Source organism: Numida meleagris, chromosome 3, assembly GCF_002078875.1.
Source record: "Numida meleagris isolate 19003 breed g44 Domestic line chromosome 3, NumMel1.0, whole genome shotgun sequence".
NCBI lineage: Eukaryota > Metazoa > Chordata > Aves > Galliformes > Numididae > Numida > Numida meleagris.
Window position 1 is genome coordinate 87956514 of NC_034411.1, and position 22831 is coordinate 87979344.

General features: G+C 35.9%; 1 protein-coding gene across 8 annotated transcripts in view; it reads left to right on the top strand.

Moving 5' to 3' along the window:
* The window catches only part of HMGCLL1 (3-hydroxymethyl-3-methylglutaryl-CoA lyase like 1), a 78569-nt gene that overhangs the window by 15395 nt on the left and 40343 nt on the right, over window positions 1–22831 (top strand). For 7 of the 8 annotated variants that reach the window (XM_021391720.1, XM_021391723.1, XM_021391719.1 and 4 more), the window contains 4 exons: window positions 8846–8923; window positions 9909–10016; window positions 13812–13907; window positions 15607–15755. In XM_021391720.1, the coding sequence (XP_021247395.1) occupies window positions 8846–8923; window positions 9909–10016; window positions 13812–13907; window positions 15607–15755 (431 nt within the window). Of the gene's footprint in view, window positions 1–5812; window positions 5845–8845; window positions 8924–9908; window positions 10017–13811; window positions 13908–15606; window positions 15756–22831 lie in introns of those variants that run through there. The other variant, XM_021391726.1, reaches the window with a different exon arrangement.

The following is a 22831-nucleotide window of genomic DNA, read 5'->3' on the forward strand; positions in this document are numbered from 1 at the left end:
TAGTCTAGCAACTCATTGTTTTATGTAGTGCCAGTGGGGAAAAAGAACAAACCACATGTCTGATGTAGTAGTTCAGTGTAGTTCTTCAAACCTGGAAGAAATAATACTGTTACATTCTATGCTTGCATCAAATAATGAAGAGATTGAGAAGAAAGTCCAGCTTATGAGGAAACTGAGATGTCATTAATAAGTTCAGGATACTGTGAGATCAGTATGGTAGCCTATGCAATTTGTTTAAGTAACGGGTAGTTTCAGAATGCATTCCAAATGCACGCACGATATGATAAAAAAAAGCTATGAGGAGACTTTAAGCCTGTTTGTATTTCTTTTGAACTTGGTACTTTCTCATGAAAGAGGAAAATGAGAAATAGTCTAAGAAAGAATGTCAGTTTAATCTTTGATGTAGTTTGAAGAATATGACAGGAAAGAACTTTCCTCCTTTTCTGTATTAAAAATGTATTAATAAAATACTAGAACTTAGGCTTTTAAAATAAATGTGGAAGTACACTCGTAAAATCCAGTGCATTCAAATGCATGACTACTTTTTCAGTTAAACGAGGAAGGAGTCAGGGTTTCTGTTTGTGTGTATTTGTAGTTCAAGCGGAGTTCACTAGAATTGGTTATACACGTGAATTATCTGAAAGAGGCAGCTGCAGGTTTTATTTGCATCTCTGATCAGCTACAGACATCCGCTGCAAGCCAGGGGTAAACTCCGCACCATAGAAAACAATATCCAGCAGGTGTTTCACACAAAAGATGCAAGAGTTGACCTCTCTTAGTCTGCTGTAGAGGAAAACAGTCTGAGAGGTGAGGACTTGTCTTATTCCCTGTGTTTGACTCTTGTAAGCAGAGATTATATTGATTTATGAACTCTGTAAGATTGTTTGGAAAATATGCTCTTCTGTGTTTGGCCTGAAATAAATGTCCTTTCATATAGAAAGGAGTTGCTTTGTTTAATCTGTCATTATGTGAAATCTCTGGTTGCATTTTGCTAAGATCAAGGTGATACCATGCTGGGAAATAGGCATCCACGCTTTTTAATACTCTGGTGATTCTCCTAGCAGAATGTAGCCTAACACGACTGCATACACTTTTTTGCTTTTGAGTGGATTTGTATTTGTGTATCAGACAGAGCTCTTCTCCTGTTTGTTGGAAGTTTGGTGTATTTTTCATGTCAGAGGCCTCTGCGTATAATTAAAACCCATGTCCTGTCAGGACCTCTCCTTTGGGATGACTCTCGTAGCATCTAATAACTGCAGCCTCCACTGGATAAGGAAGCAATGCAGTAGGCTCAGAGACAGGTAACGTCCAAACACTAATTTTCAGAAATAGCTTACAACTGCTAATGTGGAACGTATTACATTGCTGGCCTCTACTTGCAGTAGTGGCCATTAAGAACTACTAACTGTTCTGTTTAGGTGCAACTGATGGAAAGGGGCAAAGAGAGGGAGAAGCAGGTTCCATTCTGCTCTTAGCACTTATGGTTACTTAGGGTAAAGAAATGTTTGCCTGCAGCTGGCTGGGGGAGGGGAAATGAGGATGGCCTTGGGGCTGGGGATGGTAGCCAGGTTCAACCAAACATACAGATTGTTGGTCAAGTTTGTGGGGAGGAGACAGGTTCAAGTTAGAGCTGGGAGTGCAAGTCAATGAGACAGGGTCAGGATTAGGTCCGGTGATGGTAATCAGGGTCAGCCACATGGCCCTGTGACTGCTGGGCAGGTCAATAGTAACAAGAGCTTGTCAGCCACTAGAATTCAGCTTCAGGGTGAACTGAATCGTACTTTATCTCCATCAACTATATTAAATAAAGCGCCTTCGGCTGCAGTAAGAATTTAGACATCAGACATCTGTATGGCTGGGACTATTTAGAAGTTTGGCTCGGTTGCCTTTTCAGATGCTCTGCAGTATATAGACATCTTGACAAGTTTGGAATGGGACCTGTAGTAAATGGGTGAGATGTGACCAGTGCCCTTCCGGAGCCACGCTTGGAGGCCAGAACACTTAAGTCATCTAAGTACACGTACATTTACAATAGGAATGAGCTGAGATTCATTAACCTTGAGATGAATACTGCTTTTAAACCTTGACTGGTGTAGCTTTCTATTCTATTCTGTTCTATCCTAAAGGATTTCCAAAAGGAACAGTTGTGAATGGATCATATTTTGCTTTTTTAAATTCATGAGCATATGTTCATGAGTAGTGTAGTTAATGTGACCTAACTTTCTAGTTTTGTGTATTTTTCTTAACAGTACAATGTTTTTAAAAAATCTGTTAATGTCATTTGTTAATTTTGGAACTGTCAGTTCACGAAAATTCTGCTCACTTGATAGAATTCTTTTTATGAAAGGTTATCTAAACAAAGGTAACATTTTTCTTACTGTTTGTTAGGCAATATCTTTGCATTTAATTACTTTTCTGGGCAATATTGGTGGCGGGTGGACGGTTGGACTAGAAGATCTTGGAGGTCATTTCCAACCTTAGTGATTCTACTTTTATCTTGACCATTACAGTCCTCTTTATTAACCTAATTATATCAACGAGCTGGCCACTCTGGCAGCATAAGCATTTATAGTTTGGCTGAATTCCCCTTGTGTTTAAAATCACATTTATTTTGTTTTTGAATGACTTGTATTTAGTTGTAAACAGCCTTGCAACAATTTAATAGGTGTGATAGCAGATTATATTTGGACTTCACAGTTAAAGGAAATGATGGTGGAAATGTTAGATCTATTACTTTGCAATAATGAATTCTCAATTCGGGTAATTTCCTGATATATCTAAATCATTACTCTTTAATGAGCTCTCACAAGCCTTCTAATAAAAGTTACAAGCACATTCAAATTAAATTTGAAGAGGTGGGCTGAAGTGATAGCTGTATGTTTACTTCCCAGTACAAGTCACATGGACGTACTGGATTGGGTCCAGCAAAGGGCCACAGAGATGATAACGGATAGGAGCATCCCTCAGATGAGGAGAGGCTGAAAGAGTTGAGGTTGTTTAGCCCAAAGAAAAGAAGACTTGAGGCATCTTATCAGTGTATATATTAATAAATACCCGGTGGGTTGAAGTCAGGCTCTTCTCAGTGAGAGGTGAAGAGGCCACGGGCACAAACTGAAGGATAAATTCCATTTAAAGATCAGAAAAAATATTTTGTACTGTGAGAGTGGTCAGACTCCGGCACATGTTGCACAGGGCGGTTGTGGGTTCTTTGCATGTGGATGTTTAACTCTGCATACAACTCTGCTTCATAGAGTGAAGTTCATTAACTAATTACTTTGATTTCCTATTTTGCTGCTCTTTGGTTGTTTGAATTCTTTTTTTGAAGCAGATAGTCCAAAACTAGGCCTAGTTTTTCTACTCATCAAGTGCCGTGCTGCCTTTTTATCTCTGACATCTGTTTGTATCCTAAGATTAGCCTTATCGTTTCATTTTCTTTTTCTCTTGTAAGCATGATGTTATGGACTCATATTCAGTTTGCTGTCCAGTTTAATATCCCAGTACTTTTCTGTAGAACTGGTTACTCAGGTACCATCCATCTTCTGAATTTTCCAAGTAACTTCTTTATTTTTTGTAAAAATTGTCAGACTGGAGAAATGAACAAAATAGAGTTTGTAAAAGACAATACAACAATTATTTTAATTAATTGGTCAGTATTAAGTATGATAATAAATCAACCAGTATTTAATTAATCAGTCACGATTATGGAAAAGAATGATAATCCTAAGTGTTATCATGTATTGCTTTATTGAAATGCATTGTGTTTAAGCAGGGGATGTTGGACCGAATGACATCCAGAGTTTCCTTCCACCTCAACCATTCTGTGATTCTGTATTTGTTTCTCCAGTGTGGAAATGGAATTTAGAATGTTAGTCCTGCTGTCTAAAGCATTTGCAAAGGATTTCACTGTGGTATTTCTGTTCTGTCATTCAAGTTGTGAGTGTGCAATAATATCAAACGAACAATTGTGGAAAATTACTCAAGGGCTGGTGAATTATTTTACTATTGATATGTGCTCCTAGCTAGTGGTCATCCAGTGGGTATGTCAGCAGTATGTGGTGGACATTCTAGGATGGATGCTCATTTTATCATTTTGGAGGGATATTCACCAGATTTGTCCCTCTGCTTTCTGAGTATCTGTATATATTCTTCATATCTCAAGGTGAATCTCCCCACCTTTTCCCCTAGTTAATTTGGGAATGAATATCTCTTATATCCATCTTCCTGTAGTGTGAACTATATAAACAAATCTCTGCAATATCACTTCAATCATTATTTGATTTGTAGTAAGATTTTAATTTTTTCCTGTTTATTTCCTCTGTGTCTTGTAAAGTTTAGAGATGTTTGTGTGTTCAGAAAATTGACCACTGTTCTCTTTGTTCTCCTTCCAGCAATTGTATTTTTTATCTCAGAGCCTCTTCTCAGTTTTTGGACATTTATCCATGTTGCTGCACGTGTGCATACGAGGTCATGATGCCACATCCCTGCTGATTCGTCTTTAAAACCATTCTCTTGAGCAAATTTTCTACGAGATGGACCTGCCTGTGCTCAGTTGTCCTCTGTGGCAGAACACCACCTTGTGGAAAAGGAAAGCAGAACTTCATCTTGGTTAGACAGATTGAAAAGACCAAACCTTCAGCTTATTCTCCCTTATTTTGGGGTTCCTTCAGTTAGTTTTGATCATCTCTGGGTAATATTTGCCAGTGCTGTTAATCCCCATGTAGATGAGCTGCATGGAGTAAAAGTCAGAAGTCTGAATGAACCTCGGTGCCTTTATTAGAAGTTTTGAAGCGGTGAGAGAGCTTAAAAAAGGATGTTTCTTTAATTTGATTACATTTATGGTTATGTTAAATTATACTTCTCTAATTAAGAATTACTAGGATTTTCTATAATAAACTTGAATTTTCAGCTATTTATAACTCAGGGAAAATATTTCCTTACAGAGATTTGGCATCCAGTGCCTTAAGCTGAATAGTGTAGCTTTCTTTTTTCTGATATTTTTTTTTTTAAAGACTCTTTGGCTGGATTCTGTTTTGAGGGAGGCAGTTTTTTGTGGTTTTATATGCTTTTTGTTCTCCCTTGGCAAGGCTTGATACATGGAAAAAACAAATTTTCCAGGCTCCTAGTCTTTTATGTCATCTATTTCCTTTTTGATATTTCAAACATTGTGCTTTGGTAGTCATTACTTTTTAACAGAGCCAGTATATAATTCAATAAACAGTCACCTCTAAGTATCTGCCATAACTACTTTTTATACTTTGTTACATGAAAGTAGTTCATATAATACAATTAAGCATCATTTTTCTGAAACAAAGCTGATTTGCCTGGCATGTTTCGTGCCTAACATAAATACTTGTGTATTTCTGTAGAGTGTATCTTTTTTGGATTCCCTTCAAATACAAAAACTACTTCTCATTTTTCTGTTCGTTACAGAAGTAGGCCATTTAATGCCATACTCAACGGTATCAAAGTTCTCTTAAGTCTTTCTCTTCTGAAAATCCTTCCCTTTTACCCAGCGGGATGGTGCACATTTAAAATCCCCGTTTTAGAGTTAAGGGGACTCTGTCCCTCAATTCAGGAAGTCCTGGTTAAGGTCTAATGCCATTCAGATAGTAAACAGAAATGTTTAAACTCCACATAAACTCTTCAAGACTTAAGTCTGTTCTGTGGATTTGATGTTTGCCTAGTGAATGCAAATGGCATTGAGCCTGGCACAGAATGGATGGTGGCTGCGCTCACTTCTTCAGCTGTGTTTTAAGTGGCATCTAAATATTCTGCACGTGCGACACTGTGATCAGAAGACTGAGCAAGAAAGCAGGGAGTCTGCTTTCCCGATTCCATTGCCAAGTATGTATCTCCAGCTTCTTGGAAGAAAGTCCTGACTGCTTGGTTACTGAGTCCTGTGAACACAGGACAAGTGAGGTGAAGGTGAAGAGGTGTTCCTTTCCCCTCTGTTTCAATTTGGAGCACAGACTATAAAAAATGTAATTCACCTTAGAAGATGGAACATGTAGTCACATAGTCCCTGTATTATTTCTGACTTCTATCTGGTGATCATGCACTATAAAATGCATAAATAGTACAAATGGGTCTGAATTCGTGTTTGCGTCCCTTTTACTTGTTATCTGAGCTTCAGCAGTGCAGCACGAGAGAATTTGTGTGTGAAGTTGGGGAGAAGGATGATGAGAAGAGGAATTGTGAGATGAGTAAGAAGCTGGCTGAGGAGGAAATAAGAGATAATGTTGAAAGCAGATGTATTAGACTGAAGAGACATTGCTAGTGGAGATCCCCAGGTCATTTTGTTTAACATGTTTCTTCAATAATGCTAACTCAAATGTATTGAATTAAATGTGTTTGTGCTAAAATGAGGTGCTCATGGTAGTCCAAGTGTTTTAATTACGAAATATCAGGGTGGTAATATCTACTGGTGACAGAAATACAGGAGACCCTGTCAGTACCACACTGGATAGCACACAGGAGGAGGTAGGTGACCTTGAAGACAGGAGCAATAGAATGTAAAAGGTGAAATCAGATGAAATTTAATGCAAAACAAGTCTTTCCTGGACCAAGAGCCAAGATGTTCACTCTAAGCCATTAGTTCATCAGCTTCAAGAGTGTATTTGTCTGTAGCACTGCCTTGAACTTCCATTTTGTGTCTTACCCTTGTGAAAACCATCCTGTGGTCTGTGGTCAAGAACACAGTTTAAATTGGGACCGACTAATGAGCAGGAAGGCTACAGAGAAAATCAGATATTTTATGCGTGTAATATCACAAGTGGAAAATATAAATCAATACTGGTATGTCTTTCTGCAGCATCATTCACGCTGTCCTCTGTGAAGTCCCAAGGGCTGCAGAGCTCCAGTTGGCTGGCTGTGTAGGTGGCTCCAACACATAGTACAGCTGTGTGAGCTGTTCTGTAAGGACAGGTACAGCTCTTCCACTTGAACGGAAGTTTTACCACAGTAGGAACTGAGCAGGATTTACAGGATTTGGACTAGGAATTGTACATTTTTGCCACCAAAGTTTTATGGATATTTTTCATACTCTAAATGAAGCTTTGCTTTACATAATCTATTTTAGCTCCTTTTTTTTTTTCTTTTCTTTCTCCTCACTCCAACCTTTTTTTTTTCTCCCAGTCACAGCTTCTATTCACAGCAACAGTGTGGCATTTGTCTTGTAACAAGAAGGATCTATAATCATGAAATAACCCAGATTTATGCTTGAAGCTATGGCATATTTGTGAAAATAACTCGAGGGGGAGAAAAAAAAGGAGGAACAATATGCAGCAGATGTGAAGGTTTTACCTTCCCATTTAAGTAGGTTTATACTGTCAGCGAGTGTGGGCTTAGCACAGCCTGACAAAGTTTTAACTTACCAGATGTTCCACGTGATCAAATAGATACTATACAGCTGTTTCCCATTCTTTTTACTGCGCTCAGATAAATATACAGTAAATGCACTGAAATATGTTTATTGTATTTTGGCCAGTATGCTGCCTGTTACTGTAGAGAGCTTCCTTTAATCCACAGGCACTGAGAACGCAGAGGAAAACCAAAGGTGCTGAGGAAGTATGGTGCAGATGGCTCGTTTTCCATTGCTGTGAGGAGAAATTAGCAGCAGTTGATTCGAACTGCACTATTGCTACTAATAAGGAAGGGATGAAAAGCACATTTTGAATGTTGTGAGATGAGTGGTCTTATTCACGTGTGGCAGAAACGACTTCTGCGGGCCATGCCTGATCTCTGTGCAAGCTCTGACTCCTGCATGCAGGATTGGTCCCCCGGAGCTGACAGCTTCATGGATGCAGTGGAGTTTAGCTGCCAAGGGAGGTCATGGTTGTGAGGGAGCTGCAGTCCTGCAAGTAGCTAGCACTAATCCCATCAAGGGTTTTAACAGGAATTGAAGACACCAAATAGGATTCTGGATTCAGTGCAATATAGAGAACAGGGTACCTCCAGAGCTCCTGGAGGGGCTGCCTGTATTCTTCATCCTGTCTGCTCATCCAGGAGCTGGCTGCCTGCCCAAAGTTGGCCATTTGATTTGTTTTTTAAAGACACATGGCATTTTGGGGTCAATCTGAGCAACTACTCTGAAATGTTTCGGGACTTCAAGGCGCAGGTTACATTAACTGCCACACCTGTCAACTTGATTCAATAACAGAGCAGCTAAATAATAAAAAAGGAAGTTTCATTTCCCCTCACCTGCTTTTCTGCTCTTGTTTCTTGTTCCTTCCCCTTCAGCTCCCCATGCTCTCCTTAGCCCTATAACCTTACTGCTGCCTTCTTTCCCTACTTTGAGCCTCCTGCTTTTTCTGCTCTTACACCTGGAAAATTCTTCTTGTCTACCAGGGGCCTTCCTTGTTCCCCTTTAAATCCTTTAAAGCCTTCATCTTCCAGCAGAGGAATTACTTTCATCTTTCACTAATAATCTCTTCAACATTTCTTGACAGCTTTGCTCTGTTCTTTTCAGATTTATAGCCTAGTCTTGCAAACCTTTACACAGAAGTAACTGTTTGGTTAAATTGAGAACATTCAGGTAAAAGTTTGGAGGATGGGGTCATTTCTTTGTTGGGAAGCTTTTTGAAATGGGAATATTTCTCACTTTGTAAAACAAAATGTTCATTTAGGTTTTATGTACATTCTTATAATAAACATTTGTGGCCTCAGAGGAGCCGTGGAACATACATGCAGATAACTTCTGCTTTTTATTCCCTAATGCAAGGTGTGCAACATATCTCACAGATTTTTTAACAGCTTACTGTTGACAGTATGACTTTATACCTGGAGTAATAGGACAAGTACAAGCTGTGCCTTTTATCTTAGAGATCTTCATTGTTTTGTGTTTCAGGAATCCCAAGCATCTGGACTGCCTGAGTACGTAAAGATTGTAGAAGTTGGGCCGAGGGATGGATTACAAAATGAAAAGGTATTTTTTTGTGTGTGTGTATCTTGACATGGATATCAGTTTCTTTTCATTGCTTAAAATACATGCGTCATGTTAATTATTTTATTTTGTTTATTATTTTATACAATAAATGTAGTTATGTATATTAATAACTGTCTTACGCGTTAGAATTAAAGTGTATTACTGCCTAGCCAAATGTTAAATTGCATCACTTCTTGCTATACTTAGTTAAGTAGCCTTTATCTTATTCAACCACCTTTTATTTTTTTCTCTGGAATTGTTGTCAGCTAATCACATTCTGTTATGACATAATTAGTAAACACTACAAAATGCTAGCTGTCTTTGTAATATGTAGTGTGTATGTATACAGTAGGAATAGTACAACAGATTTTGTCATAATTCCTGATGAAATGAAATTATGAAATGAAATTTTGGGTAGAAAAAAAAAATACTCCTCTGATATTGTTTGCCTAAAGGAGTATAGGGAATTATAGAAGTAGATTGAAAGAGACTGTTTAAAATATAGTACTTTTGTCAAAACCAAAACAATAATCCCTTTCCATAAACAGGAGATTAATCTTGTATAAATTGTTACTTACATAAAAGGTGTAGGTAGAGTTAATAGTACTACAGAATAGGAGAACTACACTGCCTCGGCTGTGGAGCTTTTTTTCTTTTTACCCCAGTGTTTCTCTGGTTGGACTATTCTGTGTTACAGTTTCTTTTGTTACTTCTTCGCCAGGCTGATGTGAGGACAGATCTATAATCAGTTATACGGAAGTGTTTCCTCTTTTTTTTTTTTTTGTGGTGGAAAAAATGGAATAGAATCTTGCATACCATCTAGTGCTTTCCCTGAATGGTAGCTTCTGCTCTCAATAAACAGCACAGTACAAGTATAGTTCATTATTTTATAACACATGTATTGATTACGTGCTAGGAACATGTCACTTATTAAAACGTCTTGCTGCACAAAATACTTTATGATAATATGTCTCCATGTTCACAGGTGATTGTCCCAACTGATACCAAAATAGAGTTAATCAACCGGCTTTCTAAAACAGGCCTGCCTGCAATAGAAGTGACTAGTTTCGTTTCATCCAAATGGGTGCCTCAGGTATGTAAAATCATCACAATTTCTACTTCAAATTTACACATCATTCCATGCAGTGGAGTTTTCCAAGAGTATTGCCTGTATACTTATCCAAGAAAGTGGAACAGGAGTAATAAGTTGTTTTTGTAAAATCAGGTGCTGTTGTCGGATGCAATTTACACAATTTTCAAGTTTTATGGTTTTATCTAGATTTACTGAAGTTGGGCTAATTATTAAAATGTGGTCTCAAAACTTATACGTATTATATAGATAAGGACTATACATACCTTTATCTAACTTTATGTCTTTGTCCAACAGTGTATTCCAATGAAAAATAACAAGCTGAAAGTACTTTTATTGTATTCGCTTGAGTCCACTGAAGGGTTTGTTGAAGCAGGAAGGTTTTATATAGCTTCTAATTGTAATCTAATGCTAGCCACAGCCACACGTTGCATGCCCTGGGATGGGAGTTGCCAGTAGTGAGTGCAGACATAGTCTTAACAGTTGAACAAAAGCTCTGCAGAAAACTGGTTAAATTCCTAACTCAACAGAGTTAGGGAACAGCAAGAACAGATTGCTCCAGAAGAGAAAGGGAACCTGATCCAAGCATAATAACCAGGGGAGTAGAGGCTTTGCTGATGAAGCAGTGCCAACAAGCAGTGCCTTGTTGACAGAGGGGCACTCTGACAGTGCCCAGGAGTGGAGGCAAATGTAACCTGGGCTGGCAAGAGTACGCGTACTGAGACAAGTCCACAGTGATCTGGCAGTTCAAGATAGGAAGTCACATCTGTGAGACATAGTCAGGATCTAGTCAACGGGTACATGGCCAAGCATGGCTTGGTTGTTCCACAGCTGTACTGTTTGTTAGCAGGGAGGAAGCATTAGAGCCTCAGCTTTTGTCTGAGAAGGGAGGTAGCTGTAACAGCCGTTTGGAGGAGCCTCTGCTGAGCCTTCTTCCAGCTTCTTCTTGCTTCTAGATTTCTTCTTTCAGCTTTCTGCTTTTTTCCAAAGCTGAAATCTTAGACGTCATCATCACTCCCAAACATAAAAAATTCCCTGGAATCAGAGGAGAAAAACCTAATTGCACAGAATTTGTGCAAGCTGGGGATACTTCAGAAATGTTCCCTAGTACCAAACTGAGGCAACTGACTTCCCTGACTCTAAAGCTAAAGTTCCCCTGAATGCACAGAAACGTTTGTGTATTTGTATGTTTAGTAAGGACCAAACAAGTTATTTACAAAGTAAAACATGAATGTAATTGATGTGAGAAAATATTAATTTTTAACATTTTTATTTGCATTTTATATGTATAATGCAAATGTTTAAAAAGTTTGTCCTGCTTAAACTGAGAATGTGTCCTGCAACTGAACTGTATTCCAGACTTTCTCTTGAGAAAAACATGGTATGATCATAATTTTTCTTGTTCTTGAGATAGCAGAGAAAACCCTTATTTAGTTCAGTGTTTCTGGGGTCATCAGAGAAGAACCCAAAGAAGGGATAAGAGAAAGATAACAGTGGTAATGCAGAATTTCTTTGGTGGCAATATACTGTCTGTTTGTGTTCATTAAAGTGCCTGTGCTAAGTGTCATCAAACTTTGCTGTTACAGCATCAGAGAATAATGCAAAGTTTTTAAACATATGAGGGAAAAGTCTAAAAAAAAAGGTGGACTTCTTCATTTCCTCTTTAATTATTTCCTTTTCCTATCAGCCAGTAAGAGTACCAAATTTAGCACTGATTTGACAGTTTCAGAAAAAAATGAACAATCCCTTTTTATCTTAAATTCATGTCTGAATACTTTATTTTTATGACTAAAGTTGTGTTTAAAATGTTTCTTTATTTAAAAGATGAGATTGTGTTCCTTTGATAGGAAGCGCGGTCTTGACTTTGTCTTTTCTTTGCTCTTTTTTATTTTCATGGGTCATGGGAATAAAATTCTTGGTTATGTTTAGATTACTCATTCACTTATTTCTTTTTTTTAGTATTTTTAAGCTCTTTTATGGTTTCCCATCCACTTTTTTTTTTTTTTTTGCAGAGATTCTGTTGCTGAAAAAAAGCTAAAAGAAAAAGTTCAACAGTAACAAGATGCAATGTAAACAGGATCCCACACCTATAGCCTAAATGGCACAAATTTAAATAACTACCATTAGAAAGCTTATTTTTAAATAAATTTGGAAAAGAAATATTTTATTACAATTTAAAATCTTCTAACATGCAATATGTGTTAAAATGGGATTTTACTTACAGGAAAAACAGTAACAGGACAAATGTACTGCATTATTTGGACCTGGCAGCTTTATGCATTTTGAAACTGTGTCATTTTGGTTTTCAAATATATTTTAAGTTGGGCTAGAACTTTAAAGTGTGGAATTAGTTCCAACATTTTCCATTTATTTAATCATTTAGTTTTAAACATCCTCCTTTGCCCTAAGATATTCTATTAAATTGAAGAATGAAAAATTGTTCTTAAATCAGGCAGTACAGAATGGTTTTTTGTAAGTTTATCAAATATGTTAGGTATCAAGATTGATATAGTTTACATAGAAGCAATTACAGAAATTTGCTTTGTACAATTACTTGATTCCTGATGAGAAATAAGTTGCTTCTGTCTGTATGGGCATTTTGCATACATACCATGTATCATCTTCTTTATAGTTGTACGTTGGGCTTACACTGAAGGAGACAGGCATGCATTTTTCTGATATATTTAATTCAGCCATTTTCATAATTGCAAACCAGTGACATGGGATTCTAGGTTGCTGGTAGTACTGGCACTTAGTAATCAAGAATATACTTAGAATTCTGGTACTGCAAAGCTATCAATATCTTACCGTTCCAAATAACAAGTAGTGAAGGCTTCATAGTTCATGTATTTTTTTCATACAGTACTCCTAATTTGACTTTGCACAAGTGTGAAAATAATCAGAAATCCAATTAAATATAACAACAAGTATTGATTGTTTGGAAATTTAACTTATGTGAGCATTTAAAACATGCTATGTAGATTGATATTTCTAAAACTCAAAATCTGTAAGATACCAAGTATGAATTGCATGTGTTATTATCTTTATTGTTTTCAAACATGGGCAACATTAAAAAAAATTTTTTCTCCCACTTTTTTAAAGAAATAAATCGCCTAAATAATCTACAGTTTAATACACAAATAAATCCTTGATTTTTCTTCCTGATTAATACATGGAGATATATTTAATCTTGAGTGAGGAAAGAGTAAGTGTGTCTTACAAAGGCACAATTTCTCTTGTAAGGGGAGGCTGAGGAAAACTAATGCTTCACTGAAGTATTGTTCTTTGACTTTTGTTACAATAAAATAATTCTTTTGGAAAAAAGTCCTGATGTTGCACTGTGCAGAAATTTGGATTTTGTTGTATTTTTTAAGAGAAGACTATGCACTCATTTATTTAAGTGCTACATTTTCAAGATTTGGATGGTTTTTATTCTGTTGATTTCACCTATGGAGTCCCTCAAGGTAGGTTTAAAGTTGCAGTAACAATTGGTGATTAGCATCATAAAAAGTCTGTCAGTGTGTGATGCAGTTTATATTTTTACAGATGCACATGAAACAAAACACTGTAGAAATATGAATCACAATTCTGTATTCACGTAAAACTGAAATGCTTGCAACTCAAGTACTCAAAAGTTAAGAAATACAAGAAAAAGATGCTTGTACATCCTCGGTTTAAACCCTGTGCTGTTATCCTTTTCTATGAACTGTATACCCAAACTAGACAGTGTTTTTTTGCTTAAGATATATAATACAAAAAATTAGCTGCCAATAAATGCAAATTTTTTCTGTATTTTAGATGGCAGATCACAAAGAAGTAATGAGAGGCATTGAGCGGCATCCTGGAGTCCAGTATCCCGTTCTCACGCCTAATCTCAAAGGTTTTCATTCAGCTGTAAGTGCATTTGTAGAAGACATTCACAACTACCTCCTCCATGTTTTCACAGTTTCCTTCATTTTCAGTTTAGTACCATAAACTAGCTATTTAGTATCATGTACCCTGTCCTGCTAGAACCAATCTTTTTTAAAGTGAAAAACTCTGCCTTGATCATGAAAAATGACCAAATTTACAAAGTGATGTCAAGTTCTGTACACTGAAGCTTCAGCAGAAAAATCAATCAGTCCTTGCATATTCGTATAAGTGATGCTTGCATAAAAAGAAAGAGAATTCCTTTTCTTTCTTTGACTTGTTGGCACTAGAAAAGTTTCTGAAGAATTTTTTTTCTTATTAGAAAGTAGTGAGTGAATTAAATGAAAATGGTTTATAGGAATGTCTTAGATATCTTAAAGTTTTCTTTTCATTTCAAAAGTTCTTAACTGTTCCAGTTCATACAAAGTAAGTATTCATTATGTTAAGACACAAAATGGTGTAATTCCGTCTTCATAAAGCAGTTGCATATTGATAGTTGTCTTTACATTGTTTTTTCTTGTTTGTTTTCTGAAAATGTTTCATGCTTCCATGCTTTGCCTTGATAGAGGACTAGCCATATTTGAAAGGCACATTGCTTTATGGATGGACAGTTGTGGTGTAGCCTGTCATTCATTTTCTATACCACATATGCAACCTCTGTTAAAATAGAACTCTATACATAGGTGAGTCAGCTACCAATAGTCAGCCAACTTTGTCTGCAGTGGTAACTTGTATAAATTAAATTAGATCTCTACATACCCTACTTAGTGATATAGTGAAGGGAAAACAATATAAAAATAGTTGCAGGTGGTTAATGTGTTCTTTCTTGATTTTTTTTTTAATTTGAAAGGGTTTTGTTTCTGTTATAGGTGCTGAAGTTTAGACATTATCCCACAGGAACAGAAAATTAAGGGAAAAGTGAGCTAGAGAGAGAAAACTACTAGTATTTGTACTGGAAAATGAGAAATAATTAATTAGCTATTTTCCTCAGCTTAAATGTTTTCTCAGCATTCTGATTTGCTTCCTGTTAGTTGATTTACTGAGTATGACTACAAGCTAGTCATTCCTTCAGTGAAGGACACACTTGGACACTAGGCATTTTCTAGGCTGATATTTGCTCTGAGACTTTTTCTCAGCAGACTCCAGGTACTCTCTTTCTTTGTTATCCACATCAGCTGTAACACCAGTGGCAGTGGAGCTCTTGATCCTACGGTGAGCTGTATCAAGGAAATCTTATTGTTTACTGTTGCTGCTTTATGTACTTGCAGGTTACAGATCTTGTGACAATGACTTCCTGGCATTTGCAAGGAACTGCTTGGTACAAAGGATGAATATTTCAGAGATGTTATATGATCTTTTGTGAAAAATGAAGTATCAATTGTTATTTTCATAGTATGTTTATATAATTTCCTACATTTTAATGCTTATATTTTATCACTTTAAAAATATGTGTATTTCCAATTGCCAAGACAATAAAGGAAATTTGTCATAGGGCAATGAACTCAAAGTTAGATTTGATTGGTTTGTATGCAGTAGATTAAAAATAAGTAATTAAACTTATACTTTGGAAATAGAGAAGACTTATAATGTAGTTTAAAGTTCCAGGAGGTCTTATAAATTAAATACTTAATCTCATCTTCTAATGTAGTGTTATACTTCTGTTCTGTTGAAATGTATTTTTCAGATTGCAGCAGGGGCTACAGAGGTCTCAGTATTTGGTGCAGCGTCTGAATCTTTTAGCAAAATGAATATTAATTGCTCTATTGAAGAAAGCATAGAAAAATTTGAAGAAGTTGCTAAGTCAGCAAGAAATATGAATATTCCAGTGCGTGGGTAAATATAAAGATTCTTAAATATTATAGAATTATTGGAATACTGTTACAGGGTTTATTTTTTTTACCAGTAGAAAAGTATATTACCAGATTTTTACGTAATAAATTAATGAAATAATAGCCTTTATTGTGATATTTTTTTCCAAAGTGAATATATTTAATAATTCTATTCTATATCTTGCAACTACTAGTGGCAACTAGATTTATCTGGAAATTGCTGGAAAAAAAAAGGGTGCATATACATATCCATTTTATTATGCAATTTTTTCCATCACAGATGACAGAAAAAAACTTATTTTGCGTTGCTGACAGTGTTTTCTTAACCTTAAAACAATAGCCCGAATGCATCTATTTTATAGTAGTATTGACGATGTATCACTTCACACACTGTAGAATCAAAATATAAAAATAATGCAACAAATTTATTCTTAAAGAAAAAAAAACATTTTTGATTAAAGTTCTTATGAAAACTCCAGGAGCTGAACCATATTGAGTATTTAGAGCATGAAACTCTGAAATCTTCCACTGTTTATCTTTTTCTAGAATATTTTCTTTTAAAATTTCAGAATTCCTGAATGGTACTGACCCTTTGACAGTCTTTTTCATTTTTGTTTTCTGTTGCATTACACAGAGCTTCATATCTAAGATTGTTTGTGAACACAAAGAATGTTTAAATTCATGTTTCAAGATGAAACTGAACACTGAGATTCATTGAAGATTACTAGTCAGACAAACTACATCAGGCTCAGGAAATACCTGGAGCTGAAAAGAAGTAGAGTTAGATGCCTCAAAGGCTCAGTTCATGGAAACCTGTCTGGGGATAACTACTGAGATCTGTCTTTCCTTCAGAAATAGTGATAGTGTTTGCCTTGAGAAAAGAGTTTATAATACATCTCATACATGCTTAGGTCCTTTTTGCCTGGCCTGGTCTGGCCCATTTTTGGGTGGACAATCACTTGGATAGAGAAGTATAGAACCTTATTAAGAAACAATAGAATTGTACCAGAGTTTAAATACTCCAACTAGCGGCTTATCTCTTGGGTCAGGCTTTGCCTTCCTGAGCAACGTCTTTTATAAGAAGTCTGCTATTTAACCAGTCTCTACTACCACTGTTTGCTGTGTTTTTCTGAAACTAAACTCTGAGCTGAGAGCATAACTAGCAACTTAAGTTTTCCAGGAGGACTCTCAGGGATTAGCGCATGTCAAACAGTGTTTTCTCTTTCATGTTCCTGTATTTCACTACCAAACTTCAAACAAATGGCCCAGTAGAGCCAGCCAACAATCAAGGGAATCCTAAAAGCTTGTGGATTGCATATATTTTTGGATAGCTACGGGCGTCAACAAATGGACTTTGCTGAAGATGTAAACTGCAGGTGATGAAGAAGCCCCCTGTGGTGGACTCTAGGCTGATGCTGAAGCTTAAAATGGTAACTTATATTCTCTGCACTAGTTTGCACATGCTTAAGAAGTTGGAACCCTGCTGCTTTTCTTGCAGAGAATGTGCGTCTAAGGCATTTGTAATGTGCCAGCAGCAATTATTCTGGCTGATACACTGACATGTGATGGAAATAGCTGTTCCCATGATAGGATTCTACAACATTCCCATACATTTATTGTTAACTACCTGATCAATTGTATATGGCCACAAGGCAAAAAAGAATGAGGAAAAAAAAAACAAAATAGTGATCCAATATGAGATCATTTAACTCAGAGAAAATATAATCAGGTTATGTGTATATTGCAGTACCTTTGGACTTGTGGAGCTTTACGTTGCATTTAATGATATAAAACAGAATGTGGAAAAGACAATCAGGAAGTGAAACTTAAAAATATATTTAGTAGAAATATTAATTGCAATCAAAGTGACTTTTTCCTGGAGATAAAATGATCAAGAGTTAGTTATCAGAGCTTGTGATTTGTGACCTTGATATACTAGTCCTATACTTAGCTGCTATTAAAAGAATTAGTGACGAATGAAATAAATGCCATTTTCCCTAAAACATTTTAATAACCTTTGCAAGATTCTCTGAATGCTAGAACAATCCAAGCTTTGTAATTTATAAAAATAATAACAGATAGAATGAATATATTGATAGTCTTTGTGATGCAAAGTAGCACAAAATGAAGCTGAAGAATGTAAGGGCAAAGATTTACATTCTGTGCATTGAGAATTAACTTTTTAATCGATCTCTTAGAGAATAGCTGCTTTAAAGAGCTGTGGCCAAACTCTGCCGCCTTTACACACGCAAACTCCCAGGACTACACATTTTGGTTTCTAATATAAATTTTGTAGGCAAAATATTTTGCTTGAATTATTTAAGTAATAAAAATACAAATATGCATGAATTGTATTTATATTAATTTTAGTACAGTCATCGTTTCCTTTCTAAAGCGCTATTGTTGTTTACAGTGTTATTTATTTTCAGGAAATAGATAATTTAGTGTCTTGCCCTAAGTCCTTATTTGTGCAGTTGAAAGATATTTCCAAAAATGATTTTAAGGGGTTCAAATTTTATTTCCCATTTTTACTGGCAATTTAGTATTTATGTACTGAGTGTAAATCATTGGCAATCCTTGAATCTTATGAAAAATGCACTCAAATAGGTTGAAACTAAACGTTAAACTTTTGCATGTCTTACTGTTGCTACAGCTGCACTAACATTGACTCGATCATCATCCAGAAAATTTATGTTGTCAGCTGTCACATTTAAAATCTGTAAAGTAGTACACAATTTTCTAAATGTTTACTAAATTAGTTCAAATGTTTATGAAGAATTGAAATCTTGCATGTGGTCATAGAAGTTTGACTATTTAGTAGCATCATAAAGGGGTTTTAATTTTTTTTTTTTTTTTTTTTGTACATGCATAGAAACTTTACAATAACATCTGGGACACATTCTATGAAGACACTATGCCAAATCAGTGTTATAAACTGTGTGGTCAGCTAATGACTACTATGCATATTTTGCATGTGACATGGCACAAAATACAGTTGGTTTTAGGATCGCATCTTTTAATGCATAATTCAGGTACTATTACAAGTATCAAATATTTTTCAGTGGTTAAAAATGAACTCAGATAATCCAGGATTAGTGAAAAACCGTGGCACATGCTAGTTCTAAGTAGTCACTTGGATTGTGTTTTACTTTAAATGTAATTTTAATGTAAAAGTACGTATGGTGAAAAAGTTAACTAAATTCTGTTTAAGCCACATTCTTCAAAGTTAATATATTACATAATTTTAAAAGAGAAATTGCAATTACTGCAGTAGAGGGCCAGTAAGAAATTAAGGAGTTTCTTGTCCACACTCCACCACCCTCCACAAATGGCACTTCAGTTCCTACTTTTGTTCTGTGACAGTGAAGCAGTATCATACTATTCCTCTGAAATGTTTGGTTCTGTATAGGACTGTGTTTGTCCTAAAGAAAATTAATGGGAAACATAAAGCTGAAAGGTTGCATATTTTCATTTTTTTAATCTACCAAAAAGCACCTCTCCATGACCTGTAATTAAAAGCTGTATAGATGTCACAGTCCTGAAAAAATTTCCTGTGAATAGCCCTTTTGAGGCCGTTTGGACTATTTGCATGTGCATGTCCAAATCTGAATGTGTATGCAAATGTTTAGAGCTTCAGTGTTAGAAAAACAGATGGAAATGTTTGCTGTAAAATAACTTCTAACTCTGGAAGCATTTCCTTACAAAGCTGCTGCTTCATAAATTAAAGCACGCGTAATCACACATTAATTCTAAACTGATGTATATAATTCCTTTATTTATAGTCTTATAATTTTTAAGAATGCAGTATGCTGCATTCAGCAGTATGCTGAAGTTCACAGTATGAAAAAGATGATTGAATTGTGTCAATATTTGGCAAACACCACTGTTTGTATGGAATTCAATACCAGTTGATACACATGAAATTTAGGAACATTTTTTTTCTATGGCAGATAAATATCATACATACAATTGCACCTCAGAATCATTAAAATTTCTAAAACAATAGAATTTTTATTATGTCATAATGAAGTTATTTTAACATTAATATTTAAACATGTATACTTCCTTGTTGATCATAGTAAATTGTTATTATCGTACATCTATGTTAATACAAACAGTAATAAGATACAAAATAATACAAAATCTAACAGAAAGAATCAACTTTAATTTTCTTCATTCTGCTAGTGATATTTGCATTTACTCTGGAAAAAAAATGTGGAAGGATGCAATAGTTTTCTTTTGATATACCTTATAGCAAGTAATTCCAGAAATGCTTATTTTTATAATGAAACTTTGATTATCTGAAACTTCTGATTTTCAAGACAATTTGATTTTAGTAATTCAGTTCAGTGATGCCCTGCTTTCATTTTTGACAGTTTATCTTAGATACCTTAATTCAAGACATTTGGCTGGCCTCACACCACTGTATTTCATATACCCATTTAGAAGTACTATGAGATGAAACTCCGATAATGCAGTTTTGCACAAATCAGTGTGGTTTAAAGCTGTGTATACTTTACCAATACAGACAGAAACTTAGAAGTCATATTTTTTGGCTTTTTAGAATACTTAGGGCTAGACTACGTATGCTTTTTTCTGAATTGCGTTAAACCCTCATTGTTAGGCTAGATTGTGTAGTTCTTCGGCATAGTCACAATTACATTAGTAACAGGGTGATTTGTATTATTGTCACTGCTTTAGAAAGTAAAACCAGTTTAGCTCATTCGTGTCACTGTAAATGAGTCTATGTTTGAGTCTGTGGGAACGACAAAATGTAGACAAGCATTTAACAGACTTGGAAGGAGCACATTTTAATGTGTAAATGGTAAACTAGTCTACGAGGTTGTACAGTATTAAGCCATCTGGTCACAGTTCCCTGGAGAAGTTTGAGAATCCAGAGACTGCTAGCAGTTGGGACTCTGCGTTTCTCTCTACTGGACAAAAGTTAAGAAAATGAGGGAGGAACTGTTGTAATAATTCTATCATGGTGGATGATTACACTATGTTAGAAGAAAGATTTTCCTTAAGAACCACATTATACCAATTTGTACTCAATTCTTTTGTGCCGGTAAGATAGGAAATATTACTGTTGGGCCAGCATTGTATTTACTTTTTTTTTTAATAATTAAAAAGTGATACTTCTGTGAATTAAAGAAATTTCTCTTCATTCCAAGTGTTAGTGTAAAATTGGATGTAAAATGTTTGTATGAAATTATAAGATAACCGTACAATGTTTGGTAGTATGTTACTGAATGTTGCATGGATAATTAGACACAGTTATTAAACCTGAAATGGCCCTTCATTATACTAACAGTATTCTGTTTTTAGAGGGGTTGAGAAGTGGCTCACAGAATTTAGTGACATTTTCTGGGCTTTTTTTTTTTAATTAAGTACATAAAAAAATCCTGGCCTTATTTGCACATTTTGAGGCTGTCTTGGAGATTTTGTTTCTAGAAGAATCTCACTTCCCTCCTCTCTTCTTTGTATTCCCCTCTCCTTACAGTAAAGATTGCGTGTTTCTAACAAATGGCTTCCTTTGCAAAGAGGCAGAATATATCAACCTTAATATTATGAATTCACCGAATGATAGGCATATACATTTTAGCACGAACATCCAATAAAAATAAATACATCTGCAGTGAACATGGTAAATTATATGCGAACTTACACTATAATAATAAACAGGAAACAGCAGCATCTGAGTCTGCAACTGGCTTCTCAGGAGGCTATGTGCTTCCAGCTGTGGTAGCAGCTGTGGATCTGGCTCTCGAACTCTTGCTGAAACAAGCTGACAAAGGGCTGATTACAACATGGAGTTGAGTTTCTGCTTGGATTCGTTTTCATTTTAACACTTTGGTTGTGAAAAGTTTGTTCATTTACCCTGTTTGTGGTTTCATATCCTACACTTCACAGTCATTGGGCTGGTGAGGTGATTATCACCGCTCCTAGTCACCTTGATCTTGGAGTCTTTATACTGTCTATACCATTTGTGGAACACAGCAATTTAGTTTTGGCTTATTGGAAGAAATTGAAAACTCTCTTCCTCTTCCTTATCCCTCCCCGTCCCCAGAGGCTGCTCAGCATTTTTGTCCAAAATATTACACAGTAAATTTGTCGGGTTTTGTGTTTTAAATTGTTGTTATATGCACAGAAAGCAATTTATAAGTTCAAATGATACTCACCTGCAATGAAGTCTGAAAAACAGTCAAGAGACTGGGCAAACTCTGCCTGGGGAAGCAAGCAGAGATCTTTTTATCACTTTTATACAAAAGGAAGTAATTTTGGTTTCAAAGAACCTGATTGAGAAAAACAGTATCTACCTCTGTATTCCTAAAGCAGCTTTGTAGATAACTTCATGTATTGTAGGTTCTTCTTTCTGCTTCGACTGCTTGAGCTCTTATAGTGATGGCATGCTAAAGACATAGTTAAGCTACTAAAATGCCTGACCTTGATTCAGCAAAGATTTAAGCACATACTCAGAATTAAACACTTCCATTGCAAGGTCTGCTTTGTGAACTCCCAGATATTCGCTTCTGCTCATGTATTGAGGAGTGTCTCTGGTGAATATCCTGAGACAAGGACAGTCTTTTTCATTACAAATTCCTCTTTTCTTTCAGTCTTGCCATCTTTTTTAGAAAACAGCTGTATTCTCCAACTTAAGTGAATCCCCAAATTAAATCCCAGTTGTCTCTGTAACTTATTGCTCAGACTCTTCCCTCTTTTTCCCTCTGCTTCTTTTCTTCACACAAGATCTTGCTTTTTCTCTGGTGGAAAAATAGATACATTGTGGTCTTCAGTCATTCCCCTCCCATGATCTTTTCTCCTTCTCTTCCACTGTCAAGCAGCAGGAGTTTCTTGTCTACTTTCCATCTGTACCCCTTCCACTTGCCCTAGTGACCTCATTTGCTGTTCTCCCTCTTATTTCATCCCTCCCTTATTCTCTTTCTTAACCTCTCATTGTCCTCTGGCTCTTTTCCATTGCAGTATAAGCAAGCATTTGCCTCTTAAAAATGGCACCTTTGACCCTACTTGGTTCTTCATATCATATCTCATCGCCTATCTCTACTTCATCTCTAAGCT